Here is a 20,951-nt window from a genome sequence, read left to right on the forward strand (position 1 = left end):
AAGCACATTACATTTATTGTACACTGTATTTCTATTATGACATTGTAATATATAATGAAATAATTACACAACAATCAGTGGGAGCCCTGAACTTGTTTTTCTCCAACTAGATGGACACATCTTGGGGTGATGGGAGACAGTCACAGATCATTAGGCATTAGATTATTATAAGGAGCACGCAACCTAGATTCCTTGCATGCGCAGTTCACGATAGGGTTCAGGCTATGAGAATCTAATGGCACTGCTAATATGACAGGAGGCAGAGCTTGAGCAATGAAGGGTGGCTATTAAATACTGACCAAGCTTTACTTTCTCCCCCAAAACTCACCTCCTGCTCTGCAGCCCAGTTTCTAATAGGCCACTGACCAGCATCAGTCTGTGCCCTGGCGGTTGGGGTCACATGCATTAACAGAAGAATGGATAAACTAAACAAAATGTACAGTAGTAGTCTCTCCTTACCCGTGATTTCACTTTCCACAGTTTCAATTACCTGAGGTCAACCGATGTTTAAAAATATTCAGTGGAGAATTCCAGAAATAAACAATTCCTAAGTTGTAAATTGTGCAATATTCTGAGTAGCATGATGAAATCTTGCACCATCCTGCTCTGTCCTGCCTGGGACATGAATCATCCGTCTGTATATGCTACCTGCCCCATTAGTCACTTAATAGCTGACTCGGTTATCAGATCAACTGTCAGGTGTCAGTATGGCAGTGTTTCAGTTTAAATAGGCCTTATTTTACTTAATAATGGTGCCAAATTGCAAGAGTAGTGATGCTGGCGAATAGGATATGCTAACGAGATGGCATAAATTTCTTCTTTTTAGTGAAAAGGTAAAAATTGTAGATTTAATAAGAAAAAAATGTTATGCCAACATCGCTAAGAGCTATGGTGAGAACAAGTCTTCTGGCCGGGCGCAGTGGCTCACGCCTGTAATCCCAGCACTTTGGGAGAATGAGGCAAGTGAATCACCTGAGGTCAGGAGTTCAAGACCAGCCTGGCCAACATGATGAAACCTTGACTCTACCAAAAATACAAAAATGAGCTGGGTGTGGTGGTACATACCTGTAATCCCGCTACTTGGGAGACTGAGGCAGGAGAATCACTTGAACGTGGGAGGCAGAGGTTGCAGTGAGCCAACCTGTGCGAGAGAGAGAGTGAAACTCCATCTCAAAAAACAAAAACAAAAAACGAGTCTTGACTGGGCGCGGTGGCTCACGCCTGTAATCCCAACACTTTGGGAGGCCAAGGTGGGCAGATCATGAGGCCAGGAGATGGAGACCATCCTGGCTAACACGATGAAACTCCATCTCCACTAAAAATACAAAAAATTAGCCGGGCGTGGTGGCAGGCGCCTGAAGTCCCAGCTACTCAGGAGGCTGAGGCAGGAGAATAGCATGAACCCAGGAGGCGGAGCTTGTAGTGAGCTGAGATAGCGCCACTGCACTCCAGCCTGGGCGACAGAGTAAGACTCTATCTCAAAAAACCAAACAAATGAACAAAAAAACCACGAGTCTTCTATCCATGAAATTGTGAGGAAAAAAATGCATGCATCATACATATAGAAGTGCGGTACTACCTTTGGTTTCAGGTATCCACTGGAGGGTCTTAGAATGTATCCCCCTTAGATAAAGGGGGACTACCGTGATATATACATGCAAGGAATATTATTTAGCAATAAAAAGAAATGAAGTTCTTATATATGCTACAACATGGATAAATACTAAAAACATGCTAAGGCTAGGTGTGGTACCTTATGCCTATAATCCCAGCACTTTGGTAGGCTGAAGCAGGCAGATCAACTGAATGTAGTTCAAGACCAGCCTAGGCAACATGGGAAACCCCATCTGTACAAAAGATACAAAAATTAGCTGGGCGGTGGCCTGCGCCTGTAGACCCAGTTACACAGGTGGCTTATAAACACCATCCTAGTCATGCCCAAATAGTATTTTCATCTGACCATTTGAAAAACAGAATTTGTTCATATCACGTCAGGGTCACCAAAAAAAAACCAAACAAACAAACAAAAAAAACGGAAAAAAGAAAAAAAAACACAATGTATTCAAAATCTTATTTGAAATATTATTTCAACAAGTGGTTAAATGTGTGTTAGGCACTGAATGGATGGAAGGAAAGATGAAAAGCAGACAGGCTAGCCTATCACATCCACCTTACAGAGCTGCTAGAAGGATCAAATAAAATGATGTAGAAGTGTTTTTTTGTTGTTGTTGTTGTTTTTTTGGGATGGAGTCTCGCTCTGTCACCCAGGCTGGAGTTCAGTGGCGTGATCTCAGCTTACTGCAACCTCTGCCTCCCAGGTTCAAGAGATTCTCCTGCCTCAGCCTCCCAAGCAGCTGGGTCTACAGGCATGTGCCACCACACCCAGTTAATTTTTGTAGTTTTAGTAGAGTAGGGGTTTCACTATATTGACCAGGCTGGTGTTGAACTCCTGATCTCAGGTGATCCACCCGCTTTGGCCTCCCAAAGTGCTGGGATTACAGGCATGAGCCACTGTGCCCGGCCAAAGTGTGTCATAAATAATAAAGAACTATATAAATATGTTTTAAGTTGCATATCACAAAAATTGAAGCTAAAAATACAATTTATTTATTTTTTTTTGAGACGGAGTCTCACTCTGTCGCCCAGGCTGGAGTGCAGTGGCGCGATCTCGGCTCACTGCAACCTCCGCCCCCCAGGTTCACGCCATTCTCCTGCCTCAGCCTCCTGAGTAGCTGGGACTACAGGCGCCCGCCACTGCGCCCGGCTAATTTTTTGTATTTTTAATAGAGACGGGGTTTCACTGTGTTAGCCAGGATGGTCTCGATCTCCTGACCTCGTGATCCGCCCGTCTCGGCCTCCCAAAGTGCTGGGATTACAGGCGTGAGCCACCGCGCCCGGCCACAATTTATTTTTTCTAAGAAAAAATACTTCTGAGCTGATTTGCCAAACTAACCACAAGATGAAAACTGGATGCAATCATTGGTTTGCCAGAAAGTTGAGACTATAACCAATTTACTGGTGTAGCATTAGATGGCAAGCCTGTATAAAGTGTGGGACATAGGTGTACTATCATATCCTCAGTTAAAACCAAGTAACAAAAAATTCTAAGGGGCCTGGGCACGGTGGCTCAAGCCTGTAATCCCAGCACTTTGGGAGGCCAACGCGGGCGGATCATGTGAGATCAGGAGTTCGAGAACAGCTTGGACAATATGGTGAAACCCCGTCTCTACTAAAAATACAAAAATTAGCCAGGCGTGGTGGCGTGTGCCTGTAGTTCCAGCTACTCAGGATGCTGAGGCAGGAGAACCCAGGAGGCGGAGGTTTCAGTGAGCCAAGATAGTGCCACTGCACTCTGGGCCAGGTGACACAGCAAAAAGAGCGAAAGTCCATCTCAAAAAAACAAAAAAAAAAATAGCTGGGCATGGTTGTGCATGTCTGTAGTCCCAGGAACTCAGGAGGCTGCATGAGAATCACGTGAACCCCGGAGGTGGAGGTTGCAGTGAGCTGAGATTGCACCACTGCACTCCAGCCTGGGCAACAGAGCAAGACTGTCTCAAAATAAATAAATAAATACATAAAATACAGTACAGTGTTATGATACTTTATAAAAAGACATTCTGGAGGCCAGGCCAAATGGCTCACATCTGTAATCCCAGCACTCTGGAAGGTTGAGGCAGGAGGATCACTTGAGCCCAAGAGTTTGAGACCAGCCCAGGCAATATCGTGAGACCCTGTCTCTACAAAATAATAAATTAATTAGCTGGGCGTGGTGGCGCATGCCTGTACTTTCCAGTCTGAAGTGGAAAGATTATCACTTGAGACTGGGAGGTCAAGGCTACAGTGAGCAGTGATCGTGCCACTGCACTGCAGTCTGGGTGACAAAGACTCTGTCTCAAAAAAAAAAAAAAAGAGATCCTACATTATTTTATTTCATCTGATGCTTGGTAACACTGATATTTATCACTTATAACACCCTCATACTCCTGATTTTATGATTTCAGAAGACAGAATATAAAGTGATGGGTATTTGTTAAAATGATGGCATCAATTATAATAAATTATATGCTTTGAGGCCCACAAAAGAGAGTCACAATTAGTCATTCTATGTCAGAGAGGTGATTTGAAGTTAGTCTTGGTTTATAGCCTCTGTATTGGCATAATTGTTAGCAGTGCCTGCTTTCACTCTCAAGTCCTGGTAGATGATGGCTATTCTATATAATCAATTGCAGAAAAGAATTACACTGACTTAATTTTATAAATTTACTGTTTAATCTGGGATAGGAAATAACACCTATCACTAAAATTTGGAAAATATTGCTGCTACAGTATTTAATATTCAATTATTCAAATAATTTTGCAGTCATAAAAAAGAACAAGATCATGTCTTTTGCAGGAACATGGATGGAACTAGAGGCTATTAGCAAACTAATGCAAGAACAGAAAACCAAATACCGCATGTCTCACCCACAAGTGGGAGCTAAATGATGAGAACTTATGAAAGCAAAAGAAAAAACAGGCCAGGCACGGTGGGTCATGCCTGTAATCCCAGCATTTTGGGAGGCCAAGGTGGGTGGATCACGAGGTCAGGAGTTCGAGACCAGCCTGGACAACATGATGAAACCCCATCTCTACTAAAAATACAAAAAATTAGCTGGGTGTGGTGGCGTGTGCCTGTAATCCCAGCAACTCTGGAGGCTGAGGTGGGATAATCGCTTGAACCCGGTAAGTGGAGACTGTAGTGAACCAAGATCCTGCCACTGCACTGCAACCTGGGTGATAGAGCAAGATTCCATTTTAAAAATAAAAATTAAAAAAAAAAAAACAAAAAAAAAACCAGACACACACTGGGGTCTACCACCTAAGGGTGGAAGGTGGGAGGAAGGAGAGAAGCAGAAAAGGTAACTATTGGGTACTGAGTTTAATTCCTGGGTGATGAAATAATCTGTACAATAAACCCCTGTGACATGAGTTTATCTATGTAACAAACCTTCACATGTACCCCTGAACCTAAAACAAAAGTTTAAAAATAAATATATAAATATGGTTGGGCACGCAGGCTCGCACCTGTAATTCCAGCACTTTGGGAGGCAGAGGTGGGCGGGTCACTTGAGCCCCAGGAGTTCAAGACCACCCTAGCCAACACAGAGAAACCTGTCTCTACTAAAAATACAAACTATTAGCTTGGCATGGTGGTGCATGCCTGTAATCCTAGCTACTTGGGAGGTTGAGGCACAAGAATCACTTGAATCCTGGAGGTGGAGGTTGCGGTGAGCCAAGATTGTGCCTCTGCACTGCAGCCTCGGTGACAGAGCGAGATTCTGTCTCAAAAGAGACAGAAAAATTAATTAACTAATTAATTAATTTTTTTCCCCCACCGGGAACCAAAGTAAATTTTGTGAGTAAGTTGAAAAGTATGAAGAGCCAGGTGCCAAAATATTTTTAGGTGATTTTGAAACCATCAATAATTGAAATCTTTAACTTATTTAAGCAAAGTTAAGATTATTCAAAGAAAAATCTCAACGTAACAACTAGAATTCTAGAATGGATCATACCGTGTTTCAAAATATAGAAATAAGGCCAGGTGTGGTGGCTCACATCTGCAGTCCCAGCACTTTGGGAGGACAAGGCAAGAGGATCGCTTGAGCCCAGGAGTTTGAGACCAGCCTGGGCAACCTTGTTTCTACAAAAAAATCCAAAAATTAGCAGGGCATGGTAGTGCCTACCTGTAGTTCCAGCTACTCAGGAGGCTGAGGTGAGAGGATTGCTTGAGCCCAGGTCAAGGTTGCAGTGAGCTGTGATCATGCCACTGCACTCTAGCCTGGGAGTGAGACCTTGTCTCAAAACAAAACAAAAAACGTAGCAGTAAATGATTGTGAGCTTATCAACCTATTCTGGAAGATATATGTTCCAAACAATCTCTAGAGAGAGATAACAGCTCCAAAGTCCTCCCTTTAACATTATAAAACATCATTAAATGCTAAACAAATGGCTTAGATTTTAGGATTGAGGTCACTAAAATCAGTGTGGTCACCTAAAATTTGTATCTTACCTAATAAAACTGAACAGAATGATATGCTGACTCATGGTGCTGCAGGTCATTTTAAAGAATTATCAAACTTACATTTAAAAAGAACATGGCTGGGCGCAGTGGCTCACGCCTGTAATCCCAGCACTTTGGGAGGCAGGGGCAGGCAGATCACCTGAGGTCAGGAATTCAAGACCAGCTTGGCCAACATGGTAAAATTCCGTCTCTACAAAAATACAAAAAAATTAGCCAGGCATGATGGCGGGTGCCTGCAACCCCAGCTACTCGGGAGGCTGAGGCGGGTGAATTGCTTGAACCTGGGAGGTGGAGGTTGCAGTGAGCCGAGATTGCGCCATTGCACTGCAGCCTGGACTACAGAGTGAGACTACATCTCCAAAAAAACCAAAAAACAAAAAACAAAAAAAAAACCACAATAAGAATATGAAAAAATCTTTTCTTCCTAAGATTTTCTAGGCAACTAGGAAAGAAAGGGGTAAAAACAGTCTGAATGGTAAATTCAGACTAGCCACATGAGATCAGCTTTCCACATTTGTGAAATATAATCATCATCTCTACTGAATGTTACTGAAAATGAAAACAGGGTAAAATATAATTGCAGAATACTGCTTTAGAAAAACTTTCACAGAATCATATTTAGGTATTTTTCCCATTCACTTCATATAATCTGGATTCATTCATGCCATAGTGTTTATTTATACTTTAAAGTAACAAGTCCACTTGTACACATTGGTTTCACAGCATCAATAAATTTGTACACTTTGAGATTTGTTTCTGGGTTATAATTCTTCCTCTGGTTCTCGTGACCGTTTGCGAGTGCTCAAGGAACCTTCTGTTTGCAATGAACATGCAGAAGTAACAACAGTATCTCTAAATCCCTGAGGCTGAAAGATAAAAAATACATATACAAATATGATTTAAGAACATTTGAAGACTGATCTTAGAAATATTTTTAAGTAATTAATAAGAAAGCTACTTTATTCTAGGGCCAGGTGCGGTGGCTCACACCTGTAATCCCAGCACTTTGGGAGGCCGAGGTGGGTGGATCACAAGGTCAGGAGTTCAAGACCAGCCTGGCCAACATGGTGACCCCCATCTCTACCAAAAATATGAAAATTAGCTGGGCGTGGTGGCGCACACCTCTAGTCTCAGCTACTCTGGAGACTGAGGCAGGAGAATTGCTTGAACCTGGGAGGCGGAAGTTGCAGTGAGCCGAGATTGTGCCACTGCACTCTAGCCTGGGCGAAAGAGCGAGACTTCGTCTCCAAAAAAAAAAGAAAGTTCCTGAGATAGAAATTTATCAACCACTGTGAATGAAGAGGATAAATCTCATGGATAGGTGCCTAAGCCCGGGTTATATTAACAGTATTTTATATATACTTATTTATACACTTGCATACACACACACACAGAAATAACATTGCATTATAAAAATGTTCTGTAAAGGACAATCCTAACAAACTTTATGATAGCTTTGTTAGAAGAAGTAAAAGGAAATAACCTAAGTCTTAGGTACTTTACAGATTTATTTTCATAATTAAATACTCTAAAGTTTTCCAACTAGGATATTTCTCTCTTTTTTTTTTTTTTTCCAACTAGGCTATTTCAAAGACACCTGGGCAGTGCAAAACTAAGTGGATAATTCCGTTTCAGAATCTCTATTTCTGTTTATGTCCTTATAAAAATGAGATAAAGCCTGGCCCAGTGGCTCACGCCTGTAATCCTAGAACTTTGGAAGACTGAGGAGGGCGAATCACTTGAGGTCAGGAGTTTGAGACTAGTCTGGCCAACATCGCGAAACTCCATCTCTACTAAAAACACAAAAATTAGCCAGGCATGGTAGCATACGCCTATAATCCCAGCTACTAGGGAGGCTGAGGCAGGAGAATTGCTTAAATCAGTAGGGCAGAGGTTGCAGTGAGCCAAGATTGTGCCACTGCACTCCAGCCTGTGCAACACAGAGAGACTCCATCTCAAAAACAAAAAGAGATGCCAAAAATACATTTGGCTCAACACTATTGATAAATATGTATATTTCAGCCAAAAAATGTGTGTTCTATGATGTAAATTCACAGAAAAATTAACATCTTAAAGTGGGCTATATTTGGTGGCTACAATAGATCTATAATACCTACAGACCAAAATAAATAATGTTAGTATTTTTTCTTTTCTGGAAATCTTCAACAACTTTCACTTTAAAGATGTTTAATATCCTGACATTACATATGGCATGGAACACACTACCCCAAAATAAGTATTTCCTCTGTTCTTAAGAATAAATTTCAGTCCATTTGTGACTACAATATTCTGTATACACTACTATTTTGGGGACAATGTTCTAAGCATCAAAAGCTGTCCTCAAATATGCTTGCTGCCTACAGAAGTTAACAGAAGCAAGTTGTAAATTCTCTCTTTAGATAATTACTGCCCATCAATATCAAAATCCCACTCTAATCAAATAACACTGACTTTGATTTGAAACAGTACTGTGGATTCCTTCTGGCTGGGTGACTTGTACAATGTTGCCAACCTGCTTAAAAAAAAAGAATAAATACATACAAACACATGAACTTAATTAATTAAAAGTTCAGATGACCAAACTCATAATTTAAATGTTTAGGTTTATTATATTAATAATTCTATTATTTTTTCTCCAAGAACACAAAAACGAGAGAAATATTAAATATACACCCTTCAAATATCCGTATGTATATGAGTTATAAGAAATTTTAAAGCAATGTAAAAGTCCAATGACTGATTCAAATAAATTATTTTATATATGATGAGATATTACTTATGCTAAAAACTAAAGGTGGGAGAAAATATTCAAAGAGATAGGAAAGTATTAATAATATACTAAATAACAGTTATACCATATAATCCCATATTTGTAAGTATGTATACACACATCTAAAAAAATTGATAGAAGACTACAATAAAAAAGTTAATAGTTGTTATCACGAAGTAAAGGTTGCTTGCTTATATTTTCCAAACTGTCTGCAGTAATGTTTTTTTCATTATTGCTGAAGAATGATGTTAATTTCTTATACTACAAATGAGAAACACTTACTCATATTACACCAATAAAAATAGCTAGGAAGACATTGTTTTAAAATGATGCAGCCAGGCATAGTGGCTCATGTCTGTAGTCCCACCTCTTTAGGAGGGCAAGGCAGGAGGATCACTTGAGACCAGGAGTTTGAAGCCATCCTGGGCAACATAGTGAGACCCTCATCTCTGTAATAATATATAAAATGATTATGTCCCAAAAATAAGTCATGACAGAACAAGATCTGCTTAGGTGGGATTTTACTATATATATATATATATAAATTATTTATTTATTTATTTATTTTGAGACGGAGTCTCGCTCTGTCACCCAGGCTGGAGTGCAGCGGCGCAATCTCGGCTCACTGCAAGCTCCGCCTCCCAGGTTCACGCCATTCTCCTGCCTCAGCCTCCTGAGTAGCTGGGACTACAGGCGCCTGCCACCATGCCCGGCTAATTTTTTGTATTTTTAATAGAGACGGGGTTTCACCGTGTTAGCCAAGATGGTCTCGATCTCCTGACCTCATGATCCGCCCACCTCAGCCTCCCAAAGTGCTGGGATTACAGGCGTGAGCCACCGCGCTCAGCCGATTTTACTATGTTTTATACAAAGTAATATAAAACTGAAAGCTAAAAGTAGCTGAGAAATAAAATTCTAAGCTCTTATTAACTATATTCAAGTACTGTAACAGCAACAAATATAAACAAAAACCTTTAAAACTGCTTTTTGGCTGGGCGCGGTGGCTCACGCCTGTAATCCCGGCACTTTGGGAGGCCAAGGCAGGCAGATCACCTGAGGTCAGGAGTTCGACACCAGCCTGACCAACATGGAGAAACCCTGTCTCTACTGAAAATACAAAATTAGCAGGGCGTAGTGGCGCATGCCTGTAATCCCAGCTACTCGGGAGGCTGCGGCAGGAGAAATCGCTTGAACCTGAGAGGCGGAGGTTGTGGTGAGCCGAGATCGCACCATTGCACTCCAGCCTGCGGAAAAAGAGTGAAACTCCATCTCAAAAAAAAAACAAAAACAAAAACAAAAAAACCCACAAAAAACTGCTTTTAAGAATTACTTTAAAACTGATACACTGTAACTTATTCACAATAGCCAGAGGTAGAAGCACCCAAGTGTGCATCCACAGATGAATAAACAAAATGTGGTATGTACATACAATAGAATATTCAGACTTAAGGAAGAAAATTCTGACACATGCTACAACATAAATGAGCCTTGAAGACATTATACTAAGTGAAATAAGCGAGTCACACCAGAACAAATATTATATGATTCCAATTATATGGGGTAGATAGAGGAGTCAAATTCAGAGACAGAAGGTAAAATGGTTGGTGATTGTCAGGGCCTGGGGGTAAAAAAGAACGAGAGTTAACATTTAATGGATACAGAGTTTCAGTATGGGAAGATGAAAAAGTTCTGAAAATGGATGATGATGGTTGCACAATATGAATGTACTTAATGCCAGTGAACTGTATGTAAACATAAAGTGGTAAATTTTATATTATACATATATTTTAGCACAATGTAATAAAACTGAAATAAAAAATACAGATTCTAACGTAGAGGAAAGTAAGATTCTCAGAGTTATAAGTGTCATTTATTTACACAAAATAGAATGATTTGTTTTCAAAGACAATTCAAAAAGGACATTTTGGCTTTATTTGTTACTCTCTTAATTTTGAAATTGCCCCTCTTCTCAGACACAATTCAAAAGAAAAACAGAGACCAAAATACAGCGGAATCCAAAATGTCCTATAATCCATAATTGCAACTTTAAACATAAACAAAGTAACTGCTAATATGTAATACAAGAATAGCTATGTTGAGGCTGGGCGCAGTGGCTCACGCCTCTAATCTCAGCACTTTGGGAGGCCACGGCAGGCAGATCACGAGATCAGGAGTTCAAGACCAGCCTGGCCAACATGGTGAAACCCCGTCTCTACTAAAGATACAAAAAAAAAAAAAAAAAAATTAGCCAGGCCTGGTGGCATGCACCTGTAATACCAGCTACTCAGGAGGCTGAGGTAAGAGAATCACTTGAATTGGGGAGGCGGAGGTTGCAGTGAGCCAAGATCGTGCCTCTGCACTCCAGCCTGGGCGACAGGCCGAGACTCAGTCTCACCAAAAAAAAAAAAAAAAAGAATAGCTGTGTCGAGTAGAATTACAAACTTTTATAATTCTTTAGGGTTGATAATCTATCTTTAATGGAAAAATTCACAGAAAAAGAGAGGCAAGGTGTATTTTAACCTGCCTTAATAGGAAATGATTTTTTGAATGACAAAAATCAGCTAACTTTCTGAAAAACTGGTATCTAAATCACCTCATATCAACGGTATGTCCAAATAAGGTACCTAGTACATTTATCCTGAGGAAATTATTAAAAAGTGATAAGCTTTTAAGAAGCATTTACATGCTTATTAAGAATCCTAAAGTTGGCCGGGTGCAGTGGCTCATATCTATAATCCAGCACTTTGGGAGGCTGAGGTGGGCAGGTCACTTGAGGTCAGGCATTCGAGACCAGCCTGGTCAAAATGGTGAAACCCTGTCTCTACTAAAAATACAAAAGTTAGCCAAGTGTGGTGGCGCATGTCTATAATCCCAGCTACTTGGGAGGCTGAGGCAGGAGAATCACTTGAATCAGGGAGGTGGATGTTGCAGGGAGCTGGTATCGCGCCACTGCACTCCAGCCTGGGTGACAGAGTGAGACTCCATCTCAAAAAACAAAAAAACAATCCTAAAGTCAAAGGGGCATTAATTATTCAGGTTGAAAATCATCCTCAGGCCGGGCGCAGTGGCTCACACTTGTAATCCCAGCCCTTTGGGAGACCAAGGTGGATCACCTGAGGTCGGGAGTTGGAGACCAGACTGACCAACATGGAGAAACCTCGTCTCTACCAAAAATACAAAAAATTAGCCAGGCATGGTGGTGCATGCCTGTAATCCCAGCTACTTGGGAGGCTGAGGCAGAAGAATTGATTGAACCCAGGAGGCCGAGGTTGTGGTGAGCTGAGATCGCGCCATTGCACTCCAGCCTGGGCAACAAGAGCGAAACTCCATCTCAAAAAAAAAAAAAAAAAAAAGTCCTCAAATTTCTAGGTAAAAATACCATTTTTATGCATCATGTCTCTTTAGAGATCTTTTTAAATGAAAACTAAACCAAAGAATCACTTGGCTCATGGCCCCAGTTGAGATGTAGCTTAACATATGGCTGAACTACATAGCTTGGGTCAGGAAGAAATAAGACAGAAGCACAATTTGTGCTCTAAAACTGAGCACACATATGAAACACTGTGTGGGGGTGTTGATTTATTACTCCACTCTACCACCAGATCGTCTTGGCAAAGAGTAGTGTAATTCTGAATAATCTTGGCCTCGTATAATCATGAATATGCAAATTGGAGGAAAACCCACATAATATAAGGACACAGACAAAAGTATTTCTTTTAATAACTGTTGGAATATTATTCCATCATTAGTCTAAGGGTAAAAATCAGGTATTACTGGTGAAGGACAGGAGCTGGGGCATGAAACAGTACACCTAAGTTCAATTCCTAATACAAATTTGGCTATTCAAGATTTTTAGTTTCTGGATGGGTGCTGTGGCTCACACCTATAATCTCAGCACTTTGGGAAGCCAAGGTAGGTGGACTGCCTGAGCTTACGAGTTTGAGACCAGCCTGGGCAACATGGCGAAACCCCATCTCTACAAAAATTAGCTGGGTGTGGTGGTACATGCCTGTGGTCCCAGCTACTTGGGAGGCTGAGGTGGGAGGACTGCTTGAGCCCAGGAGGTTGAGGCTACAGTGAGCTGAGATCGCACCACTGCACTCTAGCCTGGGCAACAGAGTAAGACCCAGTCTCAAAAAAAAAAAAAAAAAGATTTTTAGTCTTCCTCTCCAAATGAAAAATGTTCATTTTTATAACTATTTTTCACTGATAATGAATTTCTATTTCCATCCTTTTAAAATAAACTAAAATTTAAAAAGCATAAAAGCATACAAAATTTCATCCAACTTTTTTTTTTTTTTTTTTTTTTTGAGACAGAGTCTCACTTTGCTGTCCAGGCTGGAGTGCAGTGGTTCAATCTTGGCTCACTGCAACCTCTGCCTCCCAGGTTCAAGCGGTTCTCCTACCTCAGCCTCCCGAGTAGCTGGGATTACAGGTGCCTGCCACCATGCCTGGCTAATTTTTTTGTATTTTTAGTAGAGACAGGATTTCCCCATATTGGCCAGGCTGGTCTCGAACTCTCAACCTCAAGTGATCCACCTGCCTCGGCCTCCCAAAGTGCTGGGATTATAGGTGTCAGCCACCATGCCTGGCCTCATTTAACTTTTTTTTTTTTTTAATATCTTAGAGATGGGGTCCCATTTTGTGGCCCAGCCTGGAGTGTAATAGCACAATCATAGCTCACTGCCACCCTGACTTCCTGGGCTCAAGCGGTTTTCCCAACCCTGGCCTCCCAAATAGCTAGAATTATAGGTGCCCACCACCACGCCCGGCTAATTTTTTATTTATCTATAGAGGTGATGTCTTGCCATTTTGGCCAGACTGTTCTCCAACTTTTGGGCTCAAGCTCATGCAACTTCAACAACTTAAAGATGCCAGGTTTCAAATGATAAAGAGCAAAACTACTTCAATTCTATTAAATGACGTCAATTTATTTTGATTACATAAAGTATGTACATTATTTATCATATATCCACAGCCTGGAAAAAAAAAAGTTTGAAGAAAAAAGATTTTACCTAAAAAAAGGAATAAGCTACATATTCAGATTGGCAGGCAATCAACGCAATACTACAATTACCTTCTAGAAACAGTCATCATAGAAGAAAAGAAATGAACTCTATTATAAAGTCAGCTATGGCTGGGTGTGGTGGCTCACGCCTGTAATCCCAGCACTTTGGGAGGCCAAGGTGGGAAGGTCACTTGAGGTCAGGAGTTCAAGACCAGCCTGGCCAACATAGAGAAAGCCCGTCTCTACTAAAAATACAAAATTAGCAAGGCGTGGTGGCAGGCGCCTATAATACCAGCTACTTGGGAGGCTGAGACAAGAGAATCACTTGACCCCAGGAGGTGGAGGTTGAAGTGAGCCGAGATCTCACCATAGCACCTCAGCCTGGGCAAAAAGAGCGAAACTCCCTCTCAAAAAAAAAAAAGTTTATAAAGTCAGCTATAAAATGTAGATAATACTATTTCAGCCTATAGCCATACCACCCTGAATGTGCCCGATCTCATCTGGTAATACTATTTCAAAGAATTATGTGGAAAATAAAATAAAAAATATATACATACACATACATACGTGTATGTACATATACACATATATATGTATATATATACATGTATATATATACATCTATATGTATACATATATACATACATGTATATATACGTATACATACAGTGCTTTGCACAATAAAGGACAGTTAATAAATATTCAATAAATAGTAGCTATTATTTAATACTTATTCAGTTAACCTTTCTGGACCTTGGTTTTCTGACTTTTAATAATAATCGGTATAGGTTCTGCAAATAATTATTGAAAAGATTATCTGAAATGTTGTAAAGTGCCTAGTAAAATACCTAGTACAAGCAAGCACTAAAATGACAGTATGAAAAATAAAAATAAAAATTAAAAAAGATCTTATGAGATGTAGAAAAAATATTATAGAACAGCAGATTTCCCCCAATCTATCTATATTCAATGTTGGTGTTGTACGTCATTTTCTTTTTTTGGGGGGGACGGAGTCTCACTCTGCCACCAGGCTGGAGGGCAGTGGCACAATCTTGGCTCACTGCAACCTCCGCCTCCCGGGTTCAAGTGATTCTCCTGCCTCAGCCTCCTGAGTAGCTGGGACTAGAGGCATGTGCCACCATACCCAGCTAACTTTTTATTTTTAATAGAGACAGGGTTTCACCACGTTGGCCAGGATGGTCTTGATCTCCTGACCTCATGATCCACCTACCTCAGCCTCCCAAAGTGCTCGGATTACAGGTGTGACCCACTGCGTCCGGCCATGTATTTTATTTTCTAATTTCTTGGGAAGGATTTGTAAGAAGGTGAATTCATAAAAGGTTAACTCATGGTAAGCAAGATTTTCTGATCTCTTGGGTACCTTATCAATGCTAACTTCTAGAACTTGACAAAGAAGTCAAAGTTTTCCTCCTGATGAGTTCATAAAAAGATGAAATATCTTGCTCTGCTCCTATTATTTTTCTTCTTAAATGCATTTTATTAGTGAATATTTAATTATAGTCTGAAGAAGACTACTGTATACTAGCTCAGGCGTAATTCCTATGAAAAAATAAATGATGGAATGTGCTTTACAGAATAACCTAAAACTGGGAAAGTATAAACAATATGTTCAAAAGACTCTCAGCTGGAGAACTGTTGTCAAATCTTTACAATAAAGTTTGGTGCCAAGAAAAGAACTCCTTTTGTGGCTCTAGTATACAGCAACTTAACTTACAAAACTAGGGGAACTATCTCAAATTGTGATCATAGAAAAAAAATTAGGGGGAGGATTTACCAGACATATTGGTTTAAAGTAAAAAATTTGTTTAAATTAGGGGGAGACAGTCAATAGTAAAGCACTATGTATTGTGGGGAAAAAAACGTTACCTGAGCTCTTCGCAAATACCATTTTTAAAGAAGACACAAACTGCACGATCAGTTGCAAAAGATACATACAGAAGTGTAATCGATTCTGTTATGAGCTTCGGGTCTGCAAAACCTAACTTGGTCAGGCAAGATTTTTTTCAGTTTGTAAAACAACAAAGAAATATAGATTAAAAAATAGACGATTTCACTGGCTAGGCCCAATATGTATTTAAGTGACCCTTTATTCCATCTTTACCCGCATGCCTTTTAATTTCTCCCTTTATTAGAGCATTTCCAAACCAAGACCTCTAGGTTATACCAATTAATCACAAAGCAGAGAGGCTAGTATAAATCTGACATTTTCTAGAAGTATAGAAAAGACTTCACTGCTTTCAATGGCCTATTTTCAAGAAAATAAAAGCTGGTTTGTTCACTTGCTCAGCAGCTTTAAAAACAAATACAAAGATTTCATGCTGCCATACTTTTAAAGAACAATACTTGTGAAATGCAGGTAAGTAACTGGATAATAAAAGCCGGAGAGCAAAATACAAAATGGAAAAAAAAGACACAATTTCATACAAGAAATACACTAAGGAACTAAGAAAAACCATTGTATGTTCCAAATAAATTAATTTTAAAGCTAACCTCAACAATTTTCCTTTTGTCCTGATTTTGTTCTTTTTTTTCAATCTCTTTCAGGAACACAGAGTACTCACCTCCTTCTACATGGCTAATAAATTGTTTCAAAGAGCTTTAGAAAATGGCATTCCTTGGCCACCTACTCATTTCGGGTGCATGTGCCCCATCATTTAAATATTCCAGAGAATTTCCTATGTAGCTAAATATGCAGTAATAACAGCACATTTCTATGTTTGCTCTAGGTGATATCAGACAAGGCAACAAAAGTGTTACTTCATGGGTCATTGTATATCTCATCCACAGGACTAGCTCTAAGAAATCTGTAAGTGTTCATTCAGTGTAATTAACCCAATATTCAGAATTATTAACTTGTTTCTATACTGACCTTTGCTTTCGGTCCCAATGAAAGATTAGCCGTATTGTAGCAGCATGTCCCCAGCTTTCCCCTAAGAGTAAAGAACATAATAACTGTATATTGCCTTACTGACTTGGTTATACATTTCTCAGAACGCCTCTGATCAAACATAATCTTACTTTATTTAACATAACAAAAGTTTACTTGCTTTCAAAAAACCTGGAAAATGAGTAATATCCTGAGATTACAAGATTTTTACCAATCTAGGGAAATAATGCAAATCATTATTCTCTATTTGCTTTTAGAAAACTTTATTGTCTGAGTCCATATGTGTGTCAATTTTCCATATCATCAAGCCTAACATATTTCTGACCTCCAGAAGAAAAGTAAAAACTCTGGTAAAATATTCTTTTTTTTTTTTTTGACATCAACAGAATATGTAATTAAGTTGTGGCATATTCATGTCATGGAAATGAACTACACTGTCATACAACAACATGGATGAATCCAAAAATAATAATGAGCAAAAGTTGTCAGTCATATACAGTATAATTCTATTTATATAAAAGCTATAAATAAGCGACTGTTGGGGATATACAGACAGTAAAATCTATAAAAGCTAGGTGACAATTATACAAAATTCAGGACAGTGGTTGCCTCTTTGGGGGAGAGTACACGAGGCTCCTGGGGTGTGGTAATGTTCCATTTGTCAGTGTGAGCAATGGGCATCTGGACATTTATTATTGTTCTTCTAAATACACATTTTCATTTGTATATTCTATTTCACATTAAAAAGAAAAAAAGACCCAAAAAAAGCATTAGGTGTAACTCAAGATTTAAGCAATGGTGCTTGGGAGTACTATCGTATCATGCAGACACAGTGCAAGGAAATGAAAAGGTGGATATAATTTGTGAGGTAGAGATGATGGGCTCAGGATTGGACAAACTGAGCTCCTGAAACACAAGACTTTTATTATTAGTCATATTAGGTGTGAAACTGCCCTGAGATCACCATTTGCTTTTATGCTGGATTTGGAGGGCAAAGAGGGCAGTTGAACTCAGCAATTTACGTGTCCAGCACTGAAAATCTTCATGGTAAACAATTACTAATAGGTTATATGTTAGGTTACTTCTCAGTCCCACTCAGCTCAAAGGGTTTGTCATTACCCTACTGATTTGCACTTCTCAGTCTTCTGCCTGTTGCATTCTGATGATCCATTTCTATGCAAGACACAGAATCTAAAGCTGAGACACAGCAATAGAAGACCAAAGAACAGACACAGCAACAAAGTTTGTATGAAACAAATCAGGAGGGTAGGAATGAGATGTTGATGTGCATCCTGGCCAAATTCCAGAACTAGCCAAGAGAGGTCCGGTTTCTAATTCCAATCACAGCAAATTCAGCCATCTTATTTTCACACAGAAGTGGTCTACGTTGATTTTTAAATCTCTTTAAGGGATTAGGGAGCCTCTGAAATATAAAGGAAACTAAACTGATAGTAATGTAAAATGAGCAGTGACCTATCATACCAGCAAACACTGTCAAAAACAGAAAGCTAATGGTGGGACTGAAGTCTAGAACACAGGAGTTATGTTTATCCAGTGCTGCACTGTACAACAGGGCAGTCACTTGCCACATGTGGCAATTTAAATTTAAGTAAAATTCAATTAAACATTCCATTCCACAGCTGCACTAGCCACATTTTAAATGCCTCAATAGCCACATGTAGCAAGGGCTACTGCACTGAAGAGCACAGACAGAACATTTCTATCATAACTGAAAGTTATATTGAACAATATCCTAGCAATATCCAAGATAAAGGGTGTTCTGCTAGTAAAGTAAGGTCGGCATCAGAATTATTACAACTTAAGCATAACATTCCTGAGGGCATCCATTTCCATTTATTTGCTTCTCTGCTCACCAACTCTGAACCCCTGCTTTCCCAACTTTCTGGTATCTGGGAAGAAAATAAACTGACTAGAAAACATAAATTTCACTCTGTCTGACAATTGTAATTCTCACTAAATTTATAAATTCGCTTTCTGATTTATCATGGCGTGCTGAAAGAATGAGTTTGAGAAAGGCTGAGTTTGATTACCCCTGAGTGGATCCAAACATTAGGAAGCTCTTAATTAAATGGGTGATAGAAAGTGACAAAAAGAGGTGGAAGAAACATGAGAGACTATTACACTCCCTTCCCTAACCTTCCTCCTTTTCATCCTGCTCACCTGGGCCAGGTTAGAATCTGTCCTTTGTACAGTACCCTGTACCTTTCTATTGTAACCTTTACGACATTATCTGTTTATAGAATGATCTATGCCATTAGCTGAAAACTAGTCCAGGGCAGAAACTTTTTTTTTTTTTGAGACAGAGTTTTGCTCTTGTTGCCCAGGCTGGAGTGCAATGGCGCAATCTCAGCTTACTGCAACCTCTGCCTCCCAGGTTCAAGCGATTCTCCTGCCTCAGCCTCCCGAGTAGCTGGGATCACAGGAATGTGCCACCGCACCCAGCTAATTTTGTATTTTTAGTAGAGACTGAGTTCTCCATGTTGGTCAGGCTGGTCTCAAACTCCCGAGCTCAGGTGATCCACCTACCTCGGCCTCCCAAAGTGCCGGGATTACAGGCATAAGCCACCGTGCCTGGCCAAAACTCTGGTAGAATATTCTTTAAGATTTTAGTGGAAATAAACCTTGAAGCATTGCATTCTAACAAAACCACGATATTCACTGTAATGTGATTTGTATTTAAGTGTATTCACCCTTCCTTCTCTCTAACACTGTGAACTCCCTGGGGGCAAGAATTTTGGCACAATAGTTGCCAGACAGTAGATACGCACTTTTTTAAGAGTCTTACTCTGTCCCCCAGGTTGGAGTGCAGTGGCACGATCCCAGCACACTGCAGCCTGTGCCTCCCAGGTTCAAGCAATTCTCATTCCTCAGCCTCCCAAGTAGGGGGGATTACAAGTGTGCGCCACCATGTCCGGCTATTTTTTTGTATTTTTAGGAGAGACAGGGTTTCACCATGTTGACCAGGCCGGTCTTGAACTCCTGGTCTCAAGTGATCCGCCTCGGCCTCCCAAGGTGTTGGGATTACAGGTGTGAGAGGCTGTGTCTGGCCACTCAATAAATGTTAAATAACTAAAAGGAACAGCCAGTATTTAAGGGTACTGTGCTTAGTGCTAAGATTAACCAGTGAACAAGACAAATACAGTCTGCTTTCATGAAGCTATAGTATTCAATGAGAATCAAATGAAAGAGATAAGAAAAACTGTGATTAACTAAAATGTTTATCTGATTAATTACCCACCTAATGCAGGAACGAGCAAGGCCTGATTTTTATCAATCTTTGTTGTCATCTGATTGGTTAAAATTACCTACAAAAACAAAATGTAAGAAAATTAGGTGAGTCTCCTTAAAAATTATCAAGTAGACCAGCCCGGCCAAGATTGTGAAACCCCATCTCTACTAAAAATACAAAAATTAGCCAGGCATGGTGGCATGCACCTGTAATCCCAGCTACTCGGGAGGCTGAGGCAGGAGAATAACTTGAACCTGGGGCAGGCAGAGGTTGCTGTGAGCCAAGATCAGTCCACTTCACTCCAGCCTGAACAAAAGAGCGAAACTCTGTCTCACTAAATAAATAAATACATACATACATAAATAATTAATCAAGTAAACAGTCTTGTGATTTTAGTAATCTGAAAATAATCTACCTATTACAGACAGCCATTTAAGTAATACAAATTTTTCTGATAAAAAATTTTTAAAATATACTCATAAAAAGATGGAGTTATCTGAAAATATGATTCTACCGATCATAAAATATTTTATTTTCATACTTTAGAGATGAGGTCTTGCTATGTTGCCCAGGTTGTCCTTGAAGTCCTAGACTCACATGATCTTCCCACCTCAGCCTCTTGAATAGCTGGGACTAAAGGTGTTTGCCAAATCTAGCTCATAAAACTCTTTTTTTTTTTTAAAGAGACAGGGTCTTGCTGTGTTACCCAGGCTGATCTTGAACTCTGAACTCCTGGGCTCACACAATCCTCCTGCCTCAGCCTCCCAAAGTGCTGGGATTACAGGCATAAGCCACTGTACTTGACCTATAAAAAACTTTTAAAAAAATTAGCTGGGCATGGTGGTGCACAACTGTAGTCCCAGTTACTCAGGAGGCTGAGGTAGGAGAATTGCTTGAGCCCAGGAGGTTGAGGCAGCAGTGAGCCATGATCCTGTCACCGTACTCCAGCCTGGC

General features: G+C 40.0%; 1 protein-coding gene across 3 annotated transcripts in view; it reads right to left on the reverse strand.

Moving 5' to 3' along the window:
- Positions 1-6,715: 6,715 nt before the first annotated feature.
- The window catches only part of RAD51C (RAD51 paralog C), a 42,502-nt gene continuing 28,266 nt past the window's right edge, over positions 6,716-20,951 (reverse strand). The window contains exons 6-9 of one of the 3 annotated variants that reach the window (XM_031657515.1): positions 20,007-20,073; positions 16,730-16,790; positions 8,513-8,573; positions 6,716-6,927 (exon numbers count right to left, since the gene is read on the reverse strand). In XM_031657515.1, the coding sequence (XP_031513375.1) occupies positions 6,823-6,927; positions 8,513-8,573; positions 16,730-16,790; positions 20,007-20,073 (294 nt within the window). In that variant the 3' untranslated portion in view covers positions 6,716-6,822. Of the gene's footprint in view, positions 6,928-8,512; positions 8,577-16,729; positions 16,791-20,006; positions 20,074-20,951 lie in introns of all 3 variants that reach the window. The other 2 variants (XM_031657514.1, XM_009190371.1) reach the window with 2 other exon arrangements.

Source organism: Papio anubis, chromosome 17 (genome assembly GCF_008728515.1).
Source record: "Papio anubis isolate 15944 chromosome 17, Panubis1.0, whole genome shotgun sequence".
Taxonomy (NCBI): Eukaryota; Metazoa; Chordata; class Mammalia; order Primates; family Cercopithecidae; genus Papio; species Papio anubis.